We start from the raw sequence: 25,895 nt of genomic DNA on the forward strand, positions 1-25,895 counted from the left end.
GGGGGCGCTCTGCAAATGTGTCTGCTCCAGCCAGGAACCCTCCTTCAGTTCCCTGCATGTATCTGGCCCTTTGGGGCAGCCCTCTGCCAGTTCCCACCGAAGAAGCCCTTAGTTATCTTCATGGCCCTGCTCTTCCTCTGTGAAGCTTTCTGCAACCTCTTTCCCTACGTCAGTAGTTCCTTCTTGCTCACATTTACCTAACCTCATTCTGCCTCATGTCAGGGTCCGCAGCTTACAGGTTGGCCTGGGTGTTGCATCCGATCAGCCCAGAGTCACACAGAGGTGAGTGCACACCATCAAAGAGCCTCCTGGCCTCACCACGGACGGGTGGCCATGGATTTCAGTGTCCTTTGCCTTACGACGTTGTGTACCCAGATCTGCCCTCGCTCATCAGGCAACGTTGGCACCAATGCTAGCAGATACCTGGTTGGCAAACGCCCTCCCTGACCCAGCAGTTATCTAAGGTACAAGAGGTCAAAGCACCTACCGCCAAGCCAGCCGCAGGGTAGAGTGCAGCTCTGCCCAGGTGTAGGCAACTGCTGCCCTAGTAGCCACGTAGCCCACACCCATTCTTCAGACACTCCCCTGGGTGGTGAGTCATCCGTTCGGTCAATAGGGATTGTGTGGCCTCAGGCACGGCAAGAGCCTCACCAAGCAGGCCGGATGCAGACCCTGGAATGATGGTCATTGCTCTGCAGCTCCCTGGTTGGCTGGTAGAGACCGCCAGGTCAGCATCTGGTTGGAAGGAACACCCTGCCCAACCCTGCTTCACCCCTGCTCTCCTAGTGGGTATTAGACCCCAGTGGGTCTTTGGCATTCCTAACTCTCTCTTAGGGTCAGCTTCCTGAAGGACTTGACCTGAGACTCTTGGTTCCATAGTGGTCCAAATAGCAGGTGGCAAGATGGGGTTCTAGATATGGGATTACTCTTCACCTGCCCCACTGATAATGAGGACCCATCCCGGAGGACAGGTGGTGTGCAGATAGCCCCTGGCACAAGGATAGAGTCCAGTTGCTGGGACCTTCACACTAGGAGTTTTCACTGGGCTGGCAGGTGGAGAGTAATTTCCTGGCAGATGAGAAGACCCAGGTAGGTGGAATGTGTGAAGAGGGCAGCTCTGAAGTTGATGGGAATGGATGGAGGTGACTTCCCTGCATGGATGGCTCACGAGGAGATGAGAAGCTTAGGGTGATGAACAAGCTGAAGAAGAAGAGACAGCCCCAGAGGTTCCTCGGTAGCTTACAAAGTAGCCCCTACCTCACGCAGGGGGCAAAGGTCAAACTCAGGGTTTGCTAGAAATGGCTGAACTTCAAAGATGGTTGAACATTCAACTGAAACAGGTCTGGCATGTCAACATCAGAAGCCCACTTGGGAAAACCTGCATCCCTGACACAAGGAACAGGGACAGCTAGGGGAAGACCCCAGAAGAGCCAGACTCCACAGATATCTCAAACTTCTGAGTCTGTGGTAGTGGCCTACCCCTTCCCCGAATGAGCTAGTACATCCACCACACCCCTGAGGAGGCAAAAAACTACACAAATCTTTCCCCACAGGTGCCCTCCATCCAAGGCAGGGTGACCAGCCACCTTGATCTGCTCTAGAACTTGCAGTGTTGCAACCAGGAGAGTTCCAAGAAAACCAGGAAGAGATGGGCAGCCTACTGCTAGACCCCGGACCAGAGTGAAGTCACCTGCCCAGGCAGGGCAGAAAGGGACTACCCATCCCCCTTCCCCCCACCAGAACTGCAGTAGAGGTCCTGGGATGGCGCTGAGTGGCCAGAACCCAGGGGTTCATGATCCATGAAGTGGTGGAGGTGGAGGCCGTCCTGGGGGCATAGACAACTCACCAAGATACTGCCTAAAATGGAGATTCATAAGAGCAAGAACAGATGGCAAGAAGCTGAGATCAGCCACCCCAATAAACAAGTCATGATCCCTTAGTCCAACTGCTGTCCCTGAGCCAGTTTTGAGACCTGGAACTGAGCTAGGGAAACTGATGGACTCCATGAAAATTTGTTTTTTGCTCCTTTTCCTGCTTCTGTTCTTACTACGACCTGCGTCCCCCCCCCCAACATGTCTCATAATGCAAATACTGTATGTTCTCCATGTAAAGGACAAGGAATTAAGGATTGTTCCAAATCGGTAACATCTAAGGAAAGCCCAGGTAAGAATGACCAGACAAAGCCATCACAGGCCAATTCCAGACCACCGGTGCTAGACATCTTGATGCCAAGCCCCAGGCTCTGAGGAATAACACCTGGACCCTCACCTTTGCCTTTGTTCTAACCATTCCTGGATGCCTGAGGGGACATGTACGCCAGACCACCATCCTCAATAAAAACCCCAGACCCCAAATAAAGACAAGGCTCCCACCTTTCCTTTCAGTGTCTCCCAGATGTTCTGTTCCTGCCCTTTCTCTAGATCTTCAGTAAACTCTGCTTTCACCTCCTGCTGGCTGGCATTTGATTTCTATTCTGCATGCAGCCAGAGACCCTCCTGGCTGGTCCTGCAGGAACCCTCTGGGTCCTCAGACATTGCCTGGTGGCATCGGAACCATGGACTAGGGAAGTGGCCAGGTCCCCAGGTGGAAAGACACCACAGCACCATGACGGGTAGACACTGGGATGACCCCCTGGCCCTTCCCAAAGGGACATCTGGCTCTGCACTGGGTGAATGAATGCTGGGAAACAGGATAACCACAGTTCAAGGGTGTTGGGCACACTGTCCAAGATGACATGGATATGAGATATTCAATAAACTCTGTCTCCAAATCAGACAGCTTCAGGAGGACCCCCTGTGCCGGAGTTTCTGAGCAGAGGATGCCACTGGGTCCAAGGTGGTATGCTAGACTATCCCTTAGCATTTGTCAATTGGTCTTGAGCGGGGAGAGTCTAGAATCCAGTATACTCCAGGATGAGGTACAGAGCTTAATGAAATGTCTTCCAAGGAATCTTCCAGAACATGGAAGAATACTTGATGATACACGAAAAAATATACGACAAAATGGTAATATAGCATGAACTCAACTGAGAAAAGAGAAAACACACACAGAAAAAACTAGGGAAGCACGCCCAAATGGAGAACCTTCTTGCCTCCGGGTAATGCCAAAGAACTCAGGAGCAATGGAAACATGGAAGGAATCATCTCTCTCCCCCAATTAAAGTTGATATAGTAAGTTGTAATGGAAATGCAACGGTGGGGGATGCCAAGAGCCTACAGGGCTCCCAAGGTCCCAACTCTGTTCTGTCACATTCTGTTAGGCGCCAGGCCTAACCAGTGCCAGCCGAGTAGCCCACCCGTGTCTGCAGGCTCCCTGTGGTGCAGCTTCTCCCCATGCACTTGGAGTATTGTTTATACAAAACCAGAAATGAGTATAGTTCTCAGGTTGGACCACTTGATCTGGGCCATGTTGAGAGAGGGACAGAACCAACCAGAGCTGCCCAGGGGACAGAGGAAGGCAGGGCTAGGGGAGTGCGCATCTTGGAAACAGGCCAGATGAAGATCTGGAGGTAAAATGGGAGTGCTGGAGCCAGAGAAACGAGGCTTGCTGTCTTTCCCCAGCCACACAGCTGCCCTAGGGCTTCTCCTGTGTGAATCCAGGGTGCAGAAATAAAGCTAAGCAGTAACGGAGTGCATTTCAGAGACAAGAAACAGCCCTTTCTCATGGGCAGTGTGCTGGATGCCAGGGCACCTCCTCTTGGGGACTGCTCCTCAGGGCAGGGCTGGGGGTGGATGGCAGCCTCCAGCGGGAGGGGCCCGGGGGCACCCCTTGATCTTTGCTGTCACTTACAATTCAGTCTGTGCAAATACAGAGTTGAAAGCAGGCCTGCAAAGAGAGGAGGAAACCAGTCCCAGGGGTAGGAGAAAGAATCTGAGACACAAACAACCAAGGGAGAATTAGGATCCACACTTCAAAAAGAGCTCCCACTTCCACTCTTGGTCATGAATTTCAGCCCCATGTTGGGTGTGGAGCCGGCTTAAAAAAAATTAAAAAAAAAAAAAAGGAGTTCCCACAACTCAGGACAAAAACCACAAGCAACCCAATAGAAAGATGGGCAAAACGTACTTCAGAGAGGAGGAACCAGACCTGCCAAGAAGTGAGGGAAACCAGGGAACTGGGTCAAGCTGGTCCTAGACCAGTGGTGCTACAAAACTCATGGCAGGAACAAACTGGAGCCTCTCTGGGCTTCAAAGTCAAAGAAGCACATGGGGTGGGGAGGAGGTGGCATTCTCCACCACACAATCTGCACCTCCTAGCAAGTGAAAGAATGGGTGATATGTTCCGGGAAGGAGAGAAGGGGAGGCAGTGCATAGGGATCGCACTGAGCAGAGAGGACTGGCTAGGCAGGGGGACATCTGGGCCAAAGAGGACGGCAGAGCGAGAGTGAGGAGCACCAAAAGGAAGAGTGGCAGCCAGTTCCTAAGGGACAGCTGCAGCCAGGAGCCTGGTGGACAGAGGGCACTGGAGAAAAGGATGAGAAACTGCAAAGGCAAGTGCTCAGATCTGCCGGGGAACAGGGAGCACTGCCCTGAGCAGGGGCCATGGGCTCAGAAGAGGCAATGTCCTGGGGACGTGGGTGCTGCAAACAGCAAGGGTGAAAAAGGCAAGGACTTTCTAAAGGGAATACACGGTATATTATGGGGAGAGAATCGTGGCCTGGAGAAGACAGTTTCTGAGCCCTGAGGCCTAAAGTCCATGAAGAAACCCTCTGGCCCTCACCTCAGGGTCAGCACTCCTGTTTCTTCCAGACTCCGCAAAGAGAAGGTGCAGCTCACTGGAAGATGAAGCAGTCTTCTCTGTGTGACTACCACGTCCCGGGCACCTAGGTTACAGAAATAAGGAAGACACAGTCCTTGCCTGCGAGGAGCTTGGTGCCCCTGAGGGAGCCACAGACTCTTCAAGAGCAATTACAGCACTGGGAGGTGAGAGCCCAGTGCGGGGAGGTAGGAAGAAAGGTACCACGTGCTCCCAGAACTGGCAGAGAAGAGTGCCTGATGCTTGTGTGCTGTATAGGGGATAGCCGCTGTATAGGGGATGCTAAAGTTACGTCTGGAAGGAGGACAGGAGTTGCCGAGGGGAAGAGGAGGTGGACATTCCAGGGGGCAGGGAGTCTTGGTAGAGTATGTGCGCTCAGGACACAGGGACTCCACAGCACAGTGACCCAGAGTGTTGGCCTATAAAGGCAGAGAGAGCTGGTGCCACTGGAAGGCCTTCCCGGGGCCCTGAGGACATGGGGTGTAAATAGGAGAGGTCTCACCAGTGTTTTCAGTACGGGGTTGATGAGGACAGATGTGCAGCTAAAAATGTGATCTCAGCTGCTGGCAAGTGGAGGACCCACTGGCGGAGGAAAGACAGGAGGCATCCAGGCCTGTGGGGAAACTCGGGTAAACGCCACCAGACCCAGACCACAGGCCTGAACTCAGGAGGTAGCAGTGGGGGCAGGAAGAGGAGAATTTATCCTGATCAGACATGTGGGAGGCAGGGACAAGGACTTGGTCACCAAGCAAATGCGGAAGCAGGGTGAGGGTAAGGGGACCCCAGGAGCAAAGCTCAGTGACGCTGAAGTGTGTCCAGCCCCTGACTGAGAGGTAGAGGATAGGAAACAGGTCCGACAGGGAAGTTGGCTTTGTCCGGCACACGTCAGGTCTGACGGGCAGCAGGAAACAGAGGAGGCATTTCTTTTCTCACCCGCAAAAAACGTTCATCTAAAGACCGTCCCTCAGGACCCCGCTGGCCACCCCAGGGTGGCTAGGAAGGAGAGCCCGCCCAGGGCCTTCAGAGTCCAGGAGCAGGACTCCACCTACAGGTGCCGCCCTCTCCCCGCCTCCGTGTTCTCCGGGGTCCATTCTGAGGGTCACCTGAGGTCGCTGAGGACCCTGGGGCTGCCACTTTGTCGCCTACCGCGGCGGTGCCACCCGGACGCCTACGTCCCCTGCGACAGAAGGGAACTGCCCAACCTCCACCACTGAGCCGCCCTTGCCCCGCCCCCGAGCCCTTCCCTGGGTCCCACTCCCCACATCTGCCAGCTCCGCCTCCCAAAAGCCCCACCAGTACCGCCCCAGCACCGCCCCGGCTCCGCCTCCCAACCGCTCCACCAGTCCTGCCCCAGCACCGCCCCGGCTCACCTCCCAACCACCCCCACCAGTCGCGCCCCGCTCCGCCCTGGCCACGCCTCCCAGCCGCCCCCACCAGTCCGGACATGCTCCGCCCCGGCCACGCCTCCCAACCGCTCCACCAGTCCTGCCCCAGCACCGCCCCGGCTCACCTCCCAACCACCCCCACCAGTCCCGCCCCGCTCCGCCCTGGCCACGCCTCCCAGCCGCCCCCACCAGTCCGGACCTGCTCCGCCCCGGCCACGCCTCCCAACCGCTCCACCAGTCCAGCCCCGCTCCGCCCCGGCCCCACCTCCCAACCACCCCACCAGTCCCGCCCGGCTCCGCCTCCCAGCCGTCCACCCCGCACTTCCCCAACCCCGCCTCGCTCCCGTGCAGCTCCTCCTCCCAGCTCTACCACCAGTCCCTCCCAGCTCTACCTCCAGTCCCACCCAGCTCCTCCCCAGCTCGCCCCGCTCCTCCCCCAGTACCTGCGGTCAGAGGGTCCCCAGGCCCGCCACACTCCACCCTAGCCCTGCCCCAGCTCCTCCTCCCAGCGATCCCGCAACCGGCGCTACCCCTCCCCAGCCCCAGCCTGCTCCTCGCAGCTACCCGCCAGCCCTGCCCGGCTCGTCCCCAGCTCCTCCTCCCAGCTTTCGCCGACACCGCTCTGCTCCGCCGCAACCCCGCCTGGCCCCTCCACAGCTCCTCCTCCCAGTTTTCCCCCAGCCCCACACCGCTTTGGCCGCTCCTTCACAAACTTTTCCGCCAGTCCCTCCCTGCCCCTTCCCAGCTCCGCCCCGCTCGACCCCAGCTCTTCCTCCGAGCGGTGCACCAGCCACGCCCCACCCCTCCCCCCCCGTTTCGCCTTTCCGGGGCCCCCTCCCTGCCCTTCAACTCCGCAGGTCCTCACCCATAGTGGTCCCCCAACTCCTCCCAAGGCTCCACGTCCAATTCCACCTCCCAACGTAATCCCGCTGCACCCCAGCTCAGCCTTCCCACTTTCCTCAGCTCCACCCGCCCGTCTCCAGCTCCTCCACTCAGCTCCGCCCCGCTACTCCCCAGGTCTCCATCCCCGGTGGCCCCCAGCTTCTCCTGTGGCGCCTCCCCACGCTCCGCTTCCCCAGCGCTCCCCAGATCCCCCCTGCACCTCCGCTGCCTACACCTCCTCAGGCCCGCCCTGCTCTTCGCACAGCTCCTCCTCCGCCAAATCCCCCCCCAGCTCAGTCCTGCTCCTTCCCGCTCAGTGCCCTAGCTCCCCCCCCAACTCTTTCTCACAGCCGGAGCCCACTCCTCTTGCAGGGGCGCCCCAGCTACTCCCCGAAGCCTGCCTCACAGCTCCTGCCCCAGCTCCTTCCCACAGGCCGCCCGCCCAAACCCCTTCCCCAGCCCCGCCTCCCGTAGCCCCGCCCCACTGGCCCGTCCCCAGCGCGCCCACCCCGCCCCTTCTCGCCGCGCCCCCGTTTCTGGTCTCACTTCCGGTTCCGCTCCAGCCGCCGGTGTCTACCTCCACACCAAGCGGGAGCGTCCCGGGCGAGTCGCGGCGCCGTGAGTCCAAACACGTGTCCTGGCGGCCGGGGCTGGCGCGGCTCTGTGCGTGCGCACGTGAGTGCGTGTGTACGTCACGGCTTGGCTGCGGGCCTTCGCGCTTGCGCACGGGCCTGTTCGGCCCCTCCGTGTGCGTACGTGGGTTCGAGCCTGCGTACGCGCCGCAGAGAAGGGCCGCCGGCGCCCGAGCGAGCCTGTCAGGTGAGGCCCCGCCGGCGCCTGAGCGAGCCTGTCAGCGGTCCCCGGGGCCGGGCCGCGCCGATGGCCTCAGGGGGGCCGCGGCGATGGCCGGAGAGCCACGATGCGGGCGGAGCCCTCTGTCCTCCCTCCGCGGCCCGCGTCGTCTCCTCGCCGGCGCGTGGGAGGCGGTGGTCCTGGCGCTGGTGGCGTCGGTGGGTCCCTCGGAAGCGGCCGATCCCGCCCAGTGGCCGCAGCCGGGTCAGCCGAGGGTGCCGGCGCCTCCGTGCCCGGACCCGCCCGCCAGCAAGGGAGCCGGGAAGCCGGTGCTGCTGAGGCCTGCTCGGCCCTCCTCGGGACGGTACCTCTGGGCTGGGGTTTCCCGGGCCGGGGCGGGCGGGTCTGGGAGCATGCACAGAGCTGCCCAGGCCACCCTTCCCTGTCCCCTCCTCCCGCCACCGTCACAAAGCCCGCCATCCTTCGAAGTGCCCGTACCAGCGACGGGCCTGTGCGCATAGAAGCAGGAGCATGCCGGTCCTCCCATCACCAGCCCTGCCTCGCCGTGTCCCTCCCTTGGGCCCTGGGCTGTGACCTACCTGAGGTTCCCCGGCTGTGCAGCTGTGCGGTGTTAAGCTGGTTGCCTGTGGCACTCCTCCCACTGGGGCCTACTCAGGATTTTATTGAGGGGAACGGGATTGTAGGGTCCCCAGATCCTTCCCCTGAGACAGTGTGAAGGGGTGGGGTCATCTGTCTCCTATCGGATAAGGGGTCTGCTAGGCTGGAAGGACACGATCCGCTTCCAGGAGAGGATCTTCTCTGCTGCCGCTGGCTGGGGCGTCGCCGTGATGAGCAGAACCAAACCTTGAGGGAGGTGTTTCCCATGCCAGGGGCCCTCCTGAGTCCCAGTGGTCCCCCAGCCCTGCTGAGTAGAAAACCTGTTCTGGCGCATTCGCCAACATTGTCCTTTTCTGCCTAATGACTTTGTCTTCTCCCCTCCACCCACGCCAGTCCTTGTGCAGGTGAAGAAGCCCAGAGAAGTGGAACAGCGTTTCCTGCTCAGACCACAAAGCAGGTACTCTGCAGGGTGGGGCAGGAGGGCACCCTTACAGTTCCATCCCTCGAGGGACTCCGTCCACACTGTTCCATTCTCCTTGTGGTTTTGTGGCCCCGCTGACAAAAGGGTTGGCCAGGAAACTGAATGGCAGACACGAGGCAAACCTGCAGTCCGGTTATCGACCCTCATAGAAGAAAGAGAAAGGGCCAGGCCGCAGGGGGACATCCAGCCTCCCTCGTGAATAATCCGGACCCAGTGAACAGGGCGACCCTCGGTCACCCGTCGGGTTGGCAGAGCTGGAACGGGGCAACGATGCTCAGGGCCGACAGTGGAGGAGGGAGGACGTGGAACCCTTGCCCGTGGTTGGTGGGGCGTACACAGGGGAGCCTTTGGGGAAGGTGGTCTGCCGGCCTGTATATCGGCATCTCAGGTGTGCATGCCGTGACCCTGGCCACCTTCTAAACAGGTCCTCTGCCAGCGAGTGTCCGTTGTGACGTCCTCTGTAGTGGCAGAAAGTACACAGCAGCCTGGGAGTCTCCATCAGTAAGGGAAGAGTCAGCAGATGGAGGGACAGCCAGCAACGGGAAGCCACACGGGCAGTGAGAAAGATGATAGATGACGATGTCCAGGCATGGAGGAATGTGCTGGACGTGCCCCGGCTGGAGAAATCATCGTGCGCCCTGTGGAGATGTCCGGGACGGAGCTTACACCTACCTCTGAATTAGTTTGCCACGGTGGTGGGAGCAGACTCCCACAGACCGGGTGGCTTAAAGAGCAGAAAGGAATGGTCTCCCGTTTCTGGGGGCTGGAAGTCCGAGCTCTAGGCGTCAGCTCTATCCGCCTCTTCTGAGAGCTGGGAGAGGATGTGTTCCGTCCCTCCCCCGCAGCTTCTGGTGCTTTCCTGGCCATCTTTGGCCTCCCCTAGCTGGTGGATCGCTGCCTGCCTCTTCACAGGCCTGTCCCCGAACTTCACCCTTTTATAAGGACGCCAGTCATACTGGGCGGGGGTCTGCCCAGCTGAGCTCGTTTGAACTCAAAGGGTCTCTAAAGACCTTTGCTTTACATGGAAGGTTACGTTCTGAGGGACTGGAGATTGAGGCTTCCAACATGCGAATTTGGCGGGGACGTGATGCGACCCATAAGGACGTATAAAGGCCCTGAGGGAGGGATGAACTTGGCCTGCTCCAGGGATGGAAGGAAGGCCTTTGTGGCTGCAGGGTGGTGAGTAGAGGAGAGAAGGCAGCAGACAGCCGGGGGTTGGGGTGAAGATCACGTGGGGCCTTTAGGCCCTGGCGAGAAGTGTGGATCTGTCCTGGATGGGACAGGCGGCCCCTCGAAGGTTCTGGCAGGGGAGTGACAGGCTGGATCACTCCTGTACCAGAACCGCTCTGTCCACGGTGCAGACACTAGCGTGCTGCGCGCCCACGGCGAGTCCGAGGATGATCGGGAGACCGCCCGAGAGGGCAGCGGGACCTGGGGAGACTTGGACTAGGATGGTGGCCGTGGCGACGATGGAGAGGGGTCAGGCTCTGAGGAGGTTGGGGGAGCGGCGCCCGTGTGATGTGAGTGCCCGGGGCAGGAAAGGGAGCCCGGGCAGCTGCTGGGTCGGGGCCTGGAACGACACATTGATGGCGAAACCACTTGCAGAGGTGGAACGGAAGTGGATTTGAGGGTGGCGGTGCTTGGGGACCCGAGGCTACTGGCTCTGGAAGGTGGAGACGAAGTGGGAGTGGCCTGTGTGAAGGGGGACGGAGCAGGCGATCCTGCAGTGTGCCAGTCTGAGAAGAAGGGAGGGAGGGGTGGTTAAGGGCACAGGGCTGTCGGGCCATGACTTAGATGAGGACAGAACAGGCACGAGGCGGGCCACTGGTGCCTGTGGTGGCCCGTGTGTTCCTGGAAGGTGGGGGGTGGTGCACGGCGAAGGGGCAGAGGCTGCGAGTGTAGACTGCTGTTCTGGGGACCGCTGCTGTGCAGAGATTCAGAGAAGGCCTCAGGAGCCGGAGGCCTGTGTGGGCTGGGGGGACGGGGGGGGGTTGGGGGGAGTCTTTGTCCTTGTGGTGAGGGCTACACAGGTGTGGCAAACCCAGGGGCCTCCCCATGTGTGCTCTCCTGGGGCTCAGTGGCCTCTGTTGCGGCACTGACCACGTGCTGTCCTGGCCATGCCTTTCTCTAGCTGTCTGCACCCTCCTCCGTGAGCTCGCCGGAGACTCCGTCTGATGGACAGGTCGTCTTGAGCACCGGCCCCTTCCTTTGGGCCCGTCAGCTGACCGTGTAGTGGTAGAAGGAAGGAGCCAAGGCTCTCTGCTCCCCCACCAGGTCAGTGGGGTCTCAGGGCGACCCGTGGGACACTGGGGAGAGGTCTTGCCCGCGGGTCGTGAGCTGGGAGCGCCGGGCGTGATGCTCCTTGACGTTCGTGGTTCCGTGTTTCCGCAGGCCAGGTGAGGCCCCGGAGCTGTAGGGAGATGAAGTTCGGCTGCCTCTCCTTCCGGCAGCCTTATGCAGGTTTTGTCTTAAATGGGGTCAAGACCGTGGAGACGCGTTGGCGTCCTCTGCTGAGCGGCCACCGGAACTGTACCATCGCCATCCACATTGCCCACAGGGACTGGGAAGACGGCACGTGGAGGAAGCTGCTGGCCGAGAGGCTTGGTTTGAGCCCCGCTCAGATTCAGGCCTTGCTTCGGGAAGGGGAGAAGTATGGCCGCGGTGTGATAGCAGGCAAGTGACCGTAGTCCAGAGGCTGCTGGGACACCTCCGAGGGCTGTCCCCCAGCGTCCGGCTCCGGGTTTGGTGGCTTGTTTTCTTTAGAACTGCTGGGTGCCTGGGCCGTGGTTTCTCTAAGCAACGCACCCTTCAGAGGGGCAGCCGGGGACCCTGGGCTCGGGGGCTGGGGGTCGCCGAGGACCCACCACCTCGGGGGAAGCCTGCATCCACTCTGGGCCTCAGTTCCGTTCTTGATCTCGGAGGCAGGGACAGGTTCCCAGACTCCACGTGGCATTTGCCTGCGGGTATGTATGTGTACACCCCTGTATTTGTGCACGAGTGCGTGTGTCTGTGTGTGCACGCACGTACACGTGGCAGAGGCCACAGGACCTGGGGTCCTGTGTTTGGGGTAGCCTCCAGACTCAGGCTGTTGCCTGGCTTTGTGGGCGATGCCCCACCCCCATGGTCCCTGCATCCTGGAGAAGTTCCCTTGAGGGGTCAGGTCCCACTGCTATACCTGCCACCTGCCGAAGTGCTTGGCGACCTGACGGACTGTTGCTCCTGGCGTCTGGAGCCCTTCTGATCTCTGCCTGCTGCCCTAAGCAGTTGGGCAGGGACCTGGCCAGTATTTGGGTGTGGTCATTGAGGACAAGGCCCTCCACTTCCTTTCTCTCCCTCCCTCGGCCTCACCCAGAATTCCCTGAACAGAGTTTGGCCATGTTGCAAATGCTCAGTCAGAGGGGCCCAGCATATTCCGTGTCCCCTCGGTGAGACTCCCTTAGTCTCTGGTGCTTGGAGCGATCGATAGCCGTGTTCTGCACCAGGCGGGCCTCGGTTTCGGGAGGAAAAACCACCGTGAGCTTCTCTTTGCGCACAGGGCTTGTTGACATTGGGGAAACTTTGCTGTGCCCAGAAGACTTAGCCTCTGAGGAGGTCGTGGAACTGGAAAATCGAGCTGTCCTGACCAGCCTGAAGCAGAAGTACCTCACCGCGCTTTCGAACCCCAGGTGGTTGCTGGAGCCCATCCCCAGGAGAGGCGGAAAGGACATCTTCCAGGTAGACATCCCAGAGCACCTGATCCCCTCGGGGCGGGAGGCCTGAGGAGTGGGCAAGCTTAGGGAGGAGCGCTGCGTCCTGCCCCGCGAGCTGAGCGTCAGACGGGGACAGCAGCAGCGAGGTCTGGCTTGACCCCGCTGCGGAGGCTGCTGCGGCTGCGTGCTGTTCGTGGACCCCGATTTCTGCACTCCCGTGCGGGGACAGCTCGGCCAGACTTTCCTTGGGAGCTGCCCTCTGGGCTCCTCGACGGCCTCAAGGACCCTGACCTTCAGGAGAAAGGGAAAGCTGCCATAAAGGCCTTTGCACCTCAGCTGCTTTGGGTTGTACAAAGAAATGGGTTTTAAGAGAACTGGTTAGTGTCTCCCCCCTTCTCGTTTCTGGTGAAAAGTCAGAGAGTGCTTGAACAGCATCCAGGGGCTGGTGTGGAAGGCAGGCCTGGGAATGGCCAGCCACGTCGGCCCCATTCACGGTGACGAGGACATCGGACTGAGAAAGAGCACCCGTCTGTCCTCGCAGATGACTGTTGCCCTGTTGTAAAAGCGTCCCTTGGCCCATGAAGTATGCGTGTCACACACAGGGCACGGCTACTTCGTGTGCAAGAAGAGGATCCTAAATACAGCACTGATAGGAAAGTGATTAAGTGGTGGTGGTTCTTTTGTGGCGAACCTTCTGTTGTTGCTTTTTCTGTGTTCCTTGCAAAGTTTCTAGTGGTGGTTATCTCTGGGGATGCCGGGCCACCCTTGTCCCCCTCCAGCCATTGACGGGAAAGTTCTGTCTCTTCTGAGCTAGACTAACGGGGTCCCACGTCCTAGCTTTGCGGTGCGCCTCTTTGGAAGGCCTCTGGCACTCGCACTCAGCTGCTGATCAGAAACTTGCTGGCATCACGAGGGGACCCATGAGGAAAGCCCCTCCTGTTTCAAAGTACGTGAATGCTGTAAGGGGACACCACCAAGGTCAGGGGCGAGGCCTGCTGTCTCCTCTGACCGGCCTGGCCTGCAAGGCTCTGGACCAGATCTTCCTGGGCCTTCCTCAGCACTCGTAGCCAGCTCCTGGGCTGAGTGTGTGGAAGTGCTGCTGCTTCAGAGAAAAGGGGACCCACCGGGGCCAAAACCTGTCCCGGGCCAGGATTCCTAGCCTCCTCGGGGTGATCCGATGAGGCGTGTGTAGTATCGCAAGTTAGAAAGAACACAGACTCGCCGTTGTCAGTTGATTGTTTACTTACTCCTGGGGAGTTTCGCTTTTCTTTATTAAAGCCAAAAACAGATTTACAGTTACACAGTAGTGAATTTTACTTGTCACCAGTGGCCTGTGAGCTTAGGGACCTGGGTTGTCCTTGAAATGTTCACAGAGGGCACACCTGTAATCTGAGGAGCCCTCCTCCTCCTCGTTCTCACTGGGGACCTCGTCGGGGGACATGACCGAAAGGGCAGCCAGCAGCATGGAATAGCAGGTGTTGTACAGCGACATCACTGACCCGTAATCTGGGTAGAGTGCAGGGGCTGTGGGCAGCTCCCCCGTGCCCTCCCTTCCGGCGGTAGCCGGGGGCGCAACTGTGTCATTCCTGGAGGTACCCTCCCCACATGGGCCGCCCTGATCCCCGGAGGCAGGATTCTCCGTGGCATATCCCACCGCGCTGCCCAGGGACCAGGTACCAGAGAAGGTAAAGGACCCAGTGCCACTGGGTCCCGGAACGTTTGGGCCTTCTTTGGGGGCTGCCTTGTCCTCCTTGGTGGATTCCTTGTGATGGATTCGTGGGGACCGTCTTGTAGGTACTACAGGCTTCTTTCTCTTTGACGGTGTCGCGCCGCTCCCTCGCCACCCGGTGACAGTTCTCAGGTAACCGTTTCTCGGAATATTCTCCAGCAGCACTGGCCTGTCTCGCCGAAAGCTGGAGTTGCGGTAGAGCTGAAATGAGATGCGTCATTTTAGACATTCTGGAAGGAAAGAGCCGTGTCCCCTGCTGCCCCCGCCATCGCCACCACCACGGCCACCGCTGTCCCTACTGCCGTCACTGCCCCCACGCCGACCACCGCGAGCATCGCTGCAACCACCGCCTCTATCGCTGCCACCACCGCCCCCACCACTGCCACCACCACTCTCGCCCCCTCTACCCCCCCACCACCACTGTCCCCACCACCGCCACCACCACCACCACAGCTACTCCCTGCCCTCCCCCCGCCCAGGGCAGTCTTAATGGTCTAGTTCTACTAGGGAGAAAAGAGGCTGCCTGCGAGCTTCACTATGCCCTAGACCCCGAGCTCGTGAACGACACAGAATGCATAGGTTAAGGTGTTCACATACCTGTGGGACGTTCCCTGGCCTCTGTTTAGGCATAGAGAAATATGTTAATTGAAATATTAATAAGAAATTAAATCCTTTCATTAGATTGTTCATCTGGGTCTACTAGGAAGGTGTGAGGAGGACAGAAAACATGGGAAACGCAAGAACTTTCTACTTTACCATCATTTTCCTGTTCCCTGGGGCGTGAACCGAAGGGTTGTTGGGGCGTACTTTGCTGAACCCGTACAGGTTCATTAGGCGGATGAAGCCCTTCAAGCTGTCAGTTTCAAAGATTCTCTCGGGGCCCCTCCGGTGGAGAATCTCCCTCTGGAAAAGGTCTTCATCAATGATCACTGTGTCGCCGTCGTCATTCCAGCACACGGACGTGAAGGCGTTGTCCTCCAAGATCCTCCAGAGCCTTCTCGGGAAGGAGAGCCCGAAAATGTTTTCTCCCACGTCGTAGGCTCCGTGGTTTGGGGCCGGCGGCTGTGGGTTGTCGTGGGGGCCTGGATCTCGGCTCACGGCTGGGTCCTCATGCCTCTCCAAATTCTCCCTGGAATCCAAATTGAGGTGCAGGGAGGAACTGGATGGGACCTCTCCTGCCGACTCCCCATCACCAGGAGGAGCCGGCATGACTTCGTATATGTCGTCGGGACTCTGACTAGCCATGGAGCTAGTCTAGATCAAGAGCATTTTCACCCCGAGGCCATCTTGCTAGACTCTCGAGTCAGAAATGCCTCCAGCCAAGACAAGATGCCCAATATATACTGTTCGCGAAATTCTAGAATTTCGTAGTGGGGCAACCGGGTGCCCGGGTCATCGCCCTCCTTATCTGTCACGTGATGTCACAAAGGTGGCTCTGAGCTGGTCTGGAGAGGGAACCCTGGCCAAGTGTGGGGGAGGGATGGGTACAGGCCCCCAGCTTCTCTCTTTTCTACGAGTATACAGAAGCATGGTTTGCGTTCTCCAGAAAGCCTCCTGGCTACAGCCAGGCACACTGTTTCCCAGGGCCGGGCGCTGGATGGGTAGAGAAGCCATGATTCTAGGTCCACTCCCACTCCCTGAGGGCGGGGGAGACCTGTTGTTGGCCTCCCGGCTTAGCTCAAGGGCCAGGCCCTGGTTAGTCCTGGCTTGACTACCACCAAATCCGTCCCGGTCAGATGGGCCCTTGGGGGACTGTATCTCTCAGAAGACGGCAGTCCCTAGCGGTCTAGTTGGCCTGGTCTCAGTTGGTAGCCCCCCTCTTCTGCCCGCCCCCCCCCACTTCCTGCTTTGGTCTCTTCCACCTGCTTCTGTTGGTTAGTTGGTCCTGCTCAGATGGGCCTGAACAGAGAGTCCTTTTTTCTCGCCCCCGGATCCAGTGTTCCCCGAGTAGGGCTGAGCTCGGCAGGGTGAGCGCGTCGCTCTTGTTCCTCAAGCTCGGCGTCACCCACGGCGCCTCAGACACACTGTTACCCACGGTGCCAGCGCCGTCTGTGAACAGCCGCCGCCTCCTCCGCCCTGCTTGAGGGTCTCCTGTTGAGCTCTGCTTGTCCCCAGAGCTCGTTCCTCTCCAGATCACGATGGCATTGTCCCTAGTTCCCATGTGTTCCCTGTAGAAACTCTCCCGCGTTGGGGACACTTGTGTTCGCCCTTGGCAAAGCTCCTAGCGCAGACAGGTGGACGCAGCCTCCCTCGAGGCTGCCTCGAACGCCCGATCTCTTTTCCCCAGCAGAGTGCTGTGGCTCCAGCTCTCCCAGATTTCTGGCCTCCCGCTTCCCAGCTAGATCTCCTTTGGCACTTCCCCTTTTAATGACTTGACTTTGGGGTTCAGCATATATTCTGTTCAGTTGAAACAAAGCATTTCACGGGCCCACTCCCATGCCAGCCCTGCTCCCCTTGCCCCGAGCCCACCCCCACCCGACTCCGGTGCTCCTCTCCTACCTCATCATTACCTGGATGACCGATCCACTGAGTGATGGTGTTGGCTCTGGGGTTACTTTTCAAAGGGCCTGCTCTATACAGACTCCCTCCCAAGGAAAATTTGGACTTGTTTAGCTAGACGTGACCAGAGGGAGCCAATACACAGTACCTGAAAATAGAGGAGAGTCTGGGGGTGGGGTGGGGCAAAACCTAAATGAAAAGTCCTCTTCACCGCAGATGAGAGGGTGGGACGGTAGCTTGGGGCATATGGGTTCTCTAGCCCCGGGACAACTCTGTTCTGAATCTTCACTCCGGGGCCGTGAAAGGCCCCACGTGTGGGGGTCCTAACTCCTCCTACCTCCTCCTCCTCTGCCTCCGAGGAGGGTCATCCGAGTTCTCTGAGGGTCAATCCTTTGTGTCTAAATGAGGAGCTCTACCAAGAGGGTTTGAGACAGGCTCTCCCCAGGGGACTTTCAGTCCAAGGACTGGAACTTCCAACGTAGCCCCCAGGTCTAGAATTGGGCTGGCTCGTGGTCCTTGTGCTGCCTGACCGTTCACCAAGTGTTCATTCCAGAGGTCAGTGTGTGCTGTAGGGGCCTGTCACAAGAGGCTAAGGATTTGAATGGGGGCTTAAAAAGGGCCACCATTTAATAGCCCTTGATGGCTTCTCAAAAGGGGGCTCCTAGAGTCTCTGATTAAACAGCCCAGCTTCCTTCAGTTGCAAACCTAGCAATTTGCTCTTCAAGGAGCTCTTTAAAGAATGAAGATATTTTGCTGTGGCCTTTGTGAGCCCCTGGGCCCTGCTGAGTCCTCAAGAGGGCCTGGACCATCTGGTCGGGGGAAATGGGAGAGATGACCACTCGGATCCCACGGTCTGGCGCTCCACGGAGATCAGGCAGTGACTTGATTTGATCTGATTTGATTTTATTTTATGTAGGCCCTCTCGGGTCCTAAGTCTTCTGTAAGGCTGTTGCCTAACATTCTTTGTTTCAGGTCCCCAAATCTCCACTGGGGCGAAGCATCTAGAACAGCAGGCTCATCTCCCCGCTGAAGATGAAGTAGACACACTAGCGTCTTCAGTCTGGTTGAAGAGCATGATGGAAATCTCACCTCCCTCAGCTAGCCTTCTCCACCCCAACATTTCAACCCTAGGGCCCGTGGCCACCACTCAGACAGTCTTTCTTAGACAGCTCCTACGCTAGACCCTTGGAGAGAAATGTCTGCTTATCGGTGCTCCAAAGGCTCCAGAGACGAGCGGGACGTGTGGCCACCAGATAGGGGCCACTCCGGCAGAGCACAGCCAAGTGGGCTGCGAGGACAGCCACCCCGAAGGGAAAGTGAGGTCAGTCTTGCTCGCCACAGCTTCTGCACAGCCCCGTGGCCCTCGAGAAAGTGCCGAGTGCTGGCCTATGGGGCTCCAGGCCCGGAGGCTCCGCCAAGCAAGCCTGGCTCCATGCCCTTGCCTGCCGCCCCCACCTTCGGGCCCGCCCTGACGCCCACCGTCACTCCCCGGATCCCGGCAGCTGCCCCGTTCCTGGTCTCCGTTCCCGCGGGGGCCACCCTTCCCCTGCAGGTGGGTCAGCTCCCCCTGACGGGACTGTCTCGGCCAGGGCTCAGAAAGAATGCATCTGCTGCGTGCATCTGGGACATGCATCCCAGGCCGGCCTTCCCCAGCCCGCCTGGCCACTGCTCTCACCCTCCCCGGGCCCGTGCCTGCCAGCCCAGAAGCCTTCACTCATGCTGTGCGGGGTACCAGTCCCCAGCCACCCCCGCCTGCCAGCACTGTCCTCCGACACAGCCAGCGCTCCTGTCAGGGGCGGACCCCGTGCCGGCCCCTCCTTTGTTCTTGCTGCAGGGCTGCTGCCTCCAGAAGGCCTTCCTCCGGGGCCTGAGCCCCCTCAGGGCCCCCCTCTTGGGACTCCCATGTCCAGCCCAGCTCCCACACACAATCCCAGTCGAGGAGCTCCTGTCTCCCCATCCGGACAAGGAAGGAGGGCCTGGAAGACAGCAGTGACCACCATGTGAACCCGGTTCCCGAAAGTTCTGTGCCCCCCGCAGCAGCAGCTGGAAAAAAAAGCTGTGCGCTGTAAGAGGGCAGTAGGAGCCCTCGGGGGAGACACCTGCCTCACAGTGGCCGTGCCCAGCACTCCCTGGTGTCTGGGCCATTTACCCTGGACCACAGTCCCTCGGGCAGGTGTCGGGAAAGGCCCAGCCGAGGCCATAGAAGGTGGAGTCGAGCCCAGGTTTCACCCGAGGAAGTGGAGCCGGGCCCTTCTGTCTGCCCTGAAGCCAGGAAGCCACCGGTCCCCTGTGAGGACAAGCAGCAAAGGAGGCTGTCTGGTCTGGTACTGTCACATTTCTGTCCGTGTCCAAGGCTCAGGGGACACTGGGAAGCATATCCACAGGGCCATGGTAAAAAGCGTGCCTTTTTAAAAACCCACATGTTGGGGCACCTGGGTGGCTCAGTGGGTTAAAGCCTCTGCCTTTGGCTCAGGTCATGACCTCAGGGTCCTGGGATGGAGCCCCGCATCGGGCTCTCTGCTCAGCAGGGAGTCTGCTTACCAGCCTCCCTCTCTCTCTGCCTGCCTCTCTGCCTGCTTGTGATCTCTCTCTGTGTCAAATAAATTAAGAAAATCTTTAAAAAAAAATAAATAAAGGACCCATGCCCAAGCTCGGTTCCCAGCCGTCCTCCCTCCCTTGCTGTACACGGGGGCCCGGACTCTCCCGATTTCCACTGGCTTCCTTTTCTGCAGTATCAGACACATCTCCCTCAGGGACCTTCTCCCACTGGGACTCGTGGTGTTAAAGTCACTCCACGGGTCTCTCTCCGCTGTGAACTCTGATGGCTGGAAACAGAACCCATCTCCCGGTGCTTCCTGCCTACTGGAGCCTCTGGACAGGGAAGCCCGTGGGGGAGGGAGAGGCAGCCTGCAGAGAGAGACTTCTAGAGACTGGAAAAGCAGGGTTCAGGCTGTGTTCCCCAAGTGAGCCAAACAGGTCCTGTGTGCACGGGCCCCTAGGCGGTGGATTTCACCAGAGCGGACTGCCCCCGTCGGCTCAAACAGCCCCCAGCACCGAGCTCCGATTTTCTTTCACATTGGCAGCTCTTCCAAGCTGCCAATGGTAGCTCAGAGGAGCGGGTGGCCATTTGGAGCCAGCCTGTCGGCCACACCCCGGCAAACCTCACCCCGTCTGCTAAGAATACAGGAGATAGAGCTTTGTGGTTCTCACACCCCAAGCCAGTCCCCGAGCTGCTGAGCTGAGCCCCCTGCCCAAGCAGTCCCTTCCCTGGCCTTTGCCCATTAACCCGTGGGGCCACGGCGGCAAAACGCCGTGGCCAGAGTGGCCCAGGAATGCGGGACATCGCTCTCTCTCCCGGCGCTGGAGGCTGGAAGTGCAAGGTGCCAACGAGGGGCCAGCAAGGAGGAGTGAGACCCCTCCTCCTGGTTCGCAGCGCCCACCTTCTCGCCGCATCCTATCGTGGTGGAAGGGGCTGGGGAACCTTCTGGGGCTTCTCTGACCAGGTGCTACTCCCATCCACGAGGCTTCCACCTTCAGGACCTAAACACCTCCCCCAGGCCCCACCTCCAAAGCCATCATCTTTGGTGCTCAGGATTTCCACAGATGTATTTGGGGGAGGGGGGACTCGCCGAGCAGGTAGCACTCGACCCTGCATCGTGCCCCCCTGACCATAAGGGCCTGGGCAGTCTCACGCTGTGAGGGGCTCCCCTGTAATACGACTCCGTGCCCACGCCACCCAGGACAGCCCGCTGTGTGCTGCTGCCTCTCCTGGCCTTGTCCTCTTCCTGGGTCAGGCCCTGTCCCTGGAGGCCCCTGCAGTTTGCTCCTGAGCTCCTGGGAGATCACAGGTCTGAACCTTAGTGGCTGCTGTGGATCGCGGATGAGGTGCAGGGTTTCTAGCTGTCGGCTAGGGGGTCTCTAAGGATGGAGAAGCAAAAAAGGCCTCTGCTCGAGCCGTGCCTTGACTTGGCGCAGGAAAGCCACTGACTCTGTCAGACCCCGGACTCACAAAGCCTTGTGGGCAGGCTGGAACGCCGAGCCGAACCTGGACGCGTGCACTGGGGGCGGGCCTGTGCAGCCTCAGCATCGGCTGTGCTGAGCGGACAGCAAGCTAAGCGCCAGGGCCAGATCTTGAGCTCTGGGATCCTTGCAGATGTGGGACAGCCCTCTGCGAGGCCCAGATCTGTCCAAATATCTTGGGTGCGGTCGCAGACCGTGAGGGTCCCTCCCAGAGGTTCAGGATAGAGGGCCGGTTCTCTCTGGCAACTGAGTCATTGCCGCCTGTGGGCGTGGCATCTCGGACACAGACCAGCGAGTGCCCTCCTAACTCGGGGCGCCCACGGGAGGGTCCCATCACCGGGACTCTGAGGCCTCCACACGCCCCGTACTGATCCAACACAGCCCCCTCTGCCTTGGCCTCATCGGCAGGCCTAGCCTGGCTGGTTGCAGTCCGCGACAAACGCTGCTTGCCTGTGCCCCTCCCGCTTGCCCTGCCGCACCCACCAGGCCGTGAGGGTGTTCGGCCGGCCTTCCCGGGAAGCCTCTGCCCTTTCCTCTCCCCCTCACGGGAGAGGCGATGTGCACCCATCACAAACATGTTGGAAATTCAGGACGTCATCCCCACCACCCCTGGACAGTGACGAGTCTTTCTGGTTCCCTTCTAGGACGATGCTGGTCTGTGAAAATGCTTTCGTGCCCGCCACATAGGAGCCTCCAGACAAAAGGGCCTGGGAGAGAAGAGGGGGTGAGGGAAACAACGCAGTTTGATCACTGAACGACACACTGATTTGTATATCTGGAGGAAAGGCAGCCCCACACCCAGGACACGTGGGGCGGGGTAGGGCTCTGTGATCCTGGGGTTCCAGAAGTGCTCCTGGAAGCCTTGTCCTCTCCCGAGAGACGCTCCCGTGCTGCCCCCGGAGCTGCCACAGGGCGGGCAATCCAAACCGACTGCCAAGCCTGGGAGCGGCCAGACAGCGGTGTGTGTGACAGGGCCGGGGGGCGGGGGGGAGAACCTCCAGCAGCACAGCCACAAGTCACCTCACCCCTGCCATTCTCCACCCGGAGACCGCGGCACAGCCCACGGGGTCAAGGCTCCGGCCCACCAGGGGGCCCAGCCCCTCTCCTACCGGTCCCAAGCCCCAGGTTGCTCTGGGTGCGTGTAACCAAGGGGCTCCGAGGCACAGGCTCCCGGAGCCCGTCCTCCACCTCCCCGCATGGGCTGGAGCAGCTCCAGGAGCTCAGGCACACAAGCCCCTCACTGGACCCCCGGCTGACCGTACAAGGCTGCAGCTCAGGAACACCAGACCCGAGCGCCGCGGAGGCCGCAGGCGGTGGGCAGGGCTGCGCGCACAGTGTCCGTCCCTCTGGGTGCGCCCCTCCCCCAGCATCTCCATGTCCCCACCTGAAAGCTCTCGAGCCTGTCCCTCTGGGGTTTCATGGAGGCTCCGTCACTCAATCTCCAGCCCCCTCTGCCCTCCCCTGCGGTCAGGGGGTCGGGGGACCGAAAGCTCCCACCCTCCGGTCACCTGGCCCGTTCTCCTGGCAACCAGGCCCCCCACGTAGGTGTTGTCCAGAGTCACCTCTGGACATAACAAAAGTCACCTTCCTCACTCCCCACGCTTTGGGATTACGAGGGTTTGGGGAACTCAGAGTCAGGGCTCGGGACCAAGACCCAGTAGAAATGAGATATGTATTTTGGTCATTGAATGACCCCCCCTATATCTTCCTTAGGAATCACGAGATCACACCTACATTCCACACTCTCCGAATCCTGCTGCTGTGACCATGGGCCCACAAAGGAGTTTTGAGACCCAGCTTTCAAGTCCTTGACTGTACACTCAGGATTGGGATTGCTGGCCCATACAGAAACGTCCATTTGTGCTTTTTTTGTCGCCCTGTCCCATGCTTTCCCACAGCAGCTGTGACCAGGTTCCATTCCCACAAGAACGTACAAGGGTTCCGATTTCTCCACAGACCCACTGTCGGAAAGGCCACAAAACTCTTTCTTGTGCTCAGAATTTCTGATGCAGGTGGAAGGCAGCAAACACCCTTCCTTCCTGTCACAAGAGAGTGCTCGGGCTTCTCCAGGATCCGGTGTGTATTCTCAGAGCAATTCTCCATTCCAGACTTGCCCCCACACCGAAGGCACCCCTTCTCCATGCAGGACCACGGTCACAGCACAGCTAACTGGCGGTCACCTGGGACCAGAAGTAATCATGGGGACCAGACGCCCCAGCCACCTGGGCTCATGGCATTTCTACTGCGGTGCTGGCCGCGAGAGCTGCACCCCGCCTTCCTTTTTCCACTTCTTCTGCAGCTCTCAGGGCACCCCTCCCCAGCTTCCCACTAGGACTGGGGCTGCTCGACACAGACTCCTGTGGCTGCGACGTGTCCTGCTTCTCCTAGTGTCCTCCCTGCTCATCCGCAGGGCCTTCCAGAAAGCAGAGCTCAGCGCGTGTCTGGCAATCAAGGAGCCAGCCAGCAGGGCTCCCTCTGTGCTGAGAGGACATTTCTCCTCCTTTCTGGAAGAACCAAGCCAGGGCAGGAGGCCCCTCGTGTGTGCCTCTGGCATTTACACCGTGACAGACAGAAAGGCATCAGAAGCAAGAACAAACAAACTTTCTTTTTATTTCTCCATTTCCTGACCCCATCACTTCCCTCCTCGTTTCTTTCGACTTTTCAATCCATCCCTCCAAATGTGCTGTGATTTTGAACTGGAGCCCAAACAAGGACACAGCGGGTCCGCCGGTTTCCAGGAAATGACAAAACTCATAACTCTTGAACTGGGTAAGGACAAACGCTGTGGGGGGATGTCACTCACACACTCAGCCGCTGAAGCAGATGAAACCTCCTATAACAAGGAACCCCACTGGAGAGCTTCGCCAGGGACACCAAGCTCTGCACGTGGGAGGCATCGCTAGGAACCGCCCCCCTGCACCCCCAAAGGAGGCCCTTCGTCCTGCGTTTTCCCCCAAACCTCCCTGGCCCGGCACTGCTTAGAAGGCCAGAGCTCTCTACAACCGCCGGCCAGCACACACACACGCACACACACACACACACACTCTCGAACAGGGAAGAACCAAGAAACAGCCTCACTTCATGCCCAGCACCCCGCAGGACAAGCGGCCGACCCCGCCAGAGCCAGGACCGTACCACGGCCGTCCCTGGGGCTCAGGCCCCCTCTTCCTCATCGCTCACAGCCTCTTCAGAGGGGGCCAGGGAGAAATCCGGCAGCCCGGGAAGGACTCGCAGCAAATTCTCCAGCACTTGCAACCTGCTGGTTTCCGCGTGGGCTCGGGGACCCCACAGGAACTCGTAGTGGGCAGGGTCACTGCCGGCCACCTGCCGGTACTCCAGGTACCCTTCCTGCACCCAGACTTTGGTCAGGAGCTCCCGGGGCTCCCCATAGATGAGGTGCTCCTCGCCGGCATACACCCCCATGACCCCCAGCGCTTCCCACACCACCTCCTCGGGGGCACGGTCGCCCTCCAGGAGGATCACCCCCAGGAGCACCACCAGGAGGCCGGTCCTGGGCGGGCCCTGCTCACCGCTCAGCATCGCATCGCAGGTGAGGCCCAGGACGGCGACCAGGACGTAGGAGTGCTCGTTGGGGTCCACTTCCTTCACCTCCACGCCGAACACCAGCCGCATGCACTCGGACGCCTGGCACAGGATCCCGGGGAAGGCGTCCTGCTCATCCTCGCCGACGACCTCCAGCATCTCCGCCTGGCTGATCGGCTGCTTGGTGCGAAACTTTTGGAGCAGGAACCCCACCAGGCTGACCGCCCTCACGTGCAGTGCAGCGTGGTGCACGGGCTCGGCCACCCCTGGCTCCCCCGCCGTGCCAGACCCCTCCTCCATCGCGGAGCTGGAGCTATCTTCAGACAGGCTCCAGGGAGAGGCTGCCATGGCACTGGGGGCGGGGAAGGCCCCCTGGGGGCTCTGGGGAGGACTCGGGCCTCCAGCATCGGACTCCTCCTCCGGGGTATTAGGGAACAGGACAAAGTAAGAGGAGGAAGAGGAGGAGGAAGAGGAGGATAAGTGGGAGGAATAAGAGGAGAAGAAAGAGGAGAAACTGGAGGAGGAGGAGGAGGAGGAGGTGGAGGAGGGGGAGGAGGAGAGAGACAGGGCCTCCGAGAACCCTGAAGCCTCATACAGCTGCGCATCTCCCAGACGCTGGGCCTCTCTGGGGTCCTGAGGAGCCTCCTCCAATTTCTGGAGCTCATTCCGCCCGCCCACAGGCATGATGACTTGTGTCTGGCAGCAGCCCCCGGTGTGGGCAGGAGGGCCCGGAGCGACCCAAGGGCCTGGGAGAGAGAGGGGGTGGGAAGGGCCTCAGCTGAGGGAGGTGCCCTCGGCCGCCTTGACAAAGGGGACTCCGGGTCTTCTCCGTACTGGCCCTCTCGGGCCTTGCGCGGGTCTCTCCTCCGGGACAGCCTGTCCCCTTCAAAACTGAAGGAGGGAAGTCCAGGGTCTCCTCTGCTCTCTTTCTCTCTCTCCTCTGCTCCTCAGACCCAGGGCTTCACCTCCCAGTTCCTGAGTCCCCTGCGGGGGGGAAGGGGGAGGCACCCCAGGGTGCAGACTGGGAATACAGCCCAGGGCGCCCAGGGCAGACAGGAGAGCGGGTCTGACGCTGCGAGGTCCCCACTTCCAGAGGGTGGTGGTCCCTGCTCCCTCAGGGGACTCACCTTTGCGCTGGCAGGGCCCGGGCCCACCCCTCTGCTGGCCTGAACCCCAGTCTCAGAACAAGACCACGGAGCCCCGAGACCGAACAGAAGCAAGTGAGCGTGTCCACATCTGACCGCACCTACCCGGGGCCTCCTAGCTCCCTGGGAAGGGGAGGCTGCTGGGTCCTTGACTCCTCTTGGGCCCGGGATCCTGCCTCAGCTGACCTGAGTCCAGACCTGAGACCAAGGCTCATGACTCCCTGAGAGCAGGGGCCTGGGAGTAAGAAGGGGCTTGGCCCGACTGGCCATGCCCAGAGTTCCCAGAGCTGACAGTAGGGGCAGCCCAGGGTTCTCTGGGGTTCCCTCCTTGTTCTGCCAATTGGGGTCCACTCTCTC

The 25,895-nt window shown here is 59.8% G+C and overlaps 4 protein-coding genes across 10 annotated transcripts; 1 reads left to right on the forward strand and 3 right to left on the reverse strand.

Annotated features, from left to right (window-relative positions):
• The first annotated feature begins 7,578 nt into the window (after window positions 1-7,578).
• Window positions 7,579-19,477, forward strand: LOC308337170 (protein EOLA1). Of its 7 annotated transcripts, none has more exons than XM_080795250.1 (6): window positions 7,579-7,841; window positions 8,826-8,889; window positions 11,045-11,187; window positions 11,305-11,586; window positions 12,449-12,627; window positions 13,020-13,894. In XM_080795250.1, exons 4-6 carry the CDS (start codon window positions 11,334-11,336, stop codon window positions 13,098-13,100), a joined length of 513 nt encoding a protein of 170 aa, XP_080651376.1. In that variant the 5' UTR covers window positions 7,579-7,841; window positions 8,826-8,889; window positions 11,045-11,187; window positions 11,305-11,333; the 3' UTR covers window positions 13,101-13,894. The 7 variants fall into 7 exon arrangements, with proteins under 7 accessions (XP_080651376.1, XP_080651377.1, XP_080651382.1 ...); XM_080795251.1 differs by lacking the exon at window positions 13,020-13,894 and adding an exon at window positions 14,491-15,018 and having other exon boundaries at window positions 7,594-7,841; XM_080795256.1 differs by having other exon boundaries at window positions 7,594-7,841; window positions 13,016-13,262.
• Window positions 13,942-14,436, reverse strand: LOC308336988 (heat shock transcription factor, X-linked member 3-like; the record flags this gene model as incomplete). The annotated part of the gene is made up of 1 exon (XM_080794905.1): window positions 13,942-14,436. A coding segment is annotated over one exon (495 nt), but the record flags the coding sequence as incomplete, so codon positions are not given.
• On the reverse strand, window positions 15,079-15,576 carry LOC308336989 (heat shock transcription factor, X-linked member 3-like; the record flags this gene model as incomplete). Its single annotated transcript, XM_080794906.1, has 1 exon — window positions 15,079-15,576. The coding sequence occupies one exon, from the start codon at window positions 15,574-15,576 to the stop codon at window positions 15,079-15,081; it is 498 nt and encodes a 165-aa protein (XP_080651032.1).
• Window positions 19,478-23,442: 3,965 nt separating the features above from the next.
• On the reverse strand, window positions 23,443-24,837 carry LOC308337504 (melanoma-associated antigen 8-like; the record flags this gene model as incomplete). Its single annotated transcript, XM_080795589.1, has 1 exon — window positions 23,443-24,837. A coding segment is annotated over one exon (834 nt), but the record flags the coding sequence as incomplete, so codon positions are not given.
• Between the last annotated feature and the right edge of the window lie 1,058 nt (window positions 24,838-25,895).

Source organism: Martes martes, assembly GCF_963455335.1.
Source record: "Martes martes genome assembly, chromosome: X".
In the NCBI taxonomy this organism is placed as follows: domain Eukaryota; kingdom Metazoa; phylum Chordata; class Mammalia; order Carnivora; family Mustelidae; genus Martes; species Martes martes.

Coding starts and splice junctions, on each gene's coding strand:
- LOC308337170 (XM_080795250.1), top strand. CDS start 11,334: ATGAAGTTCGGCTGCCTCTCCTTCCGGCAGCCTTATGCAGGTTTTGTC. Junction 11,587..12,448: donor TGGCCGCGGTGTGATAGCAG/GCAAGTGACCGT, acceptor CTTTGCGCACAG/GGCTTGTTGACATTGGGGAA. Junction 12,628..13,019: donor GCGGAAAGGACATCTTCCAG/GTAGACATCCCA, acceptor GTGAAAAGTCAG/AGAGTGCTTGAACAGCATCC.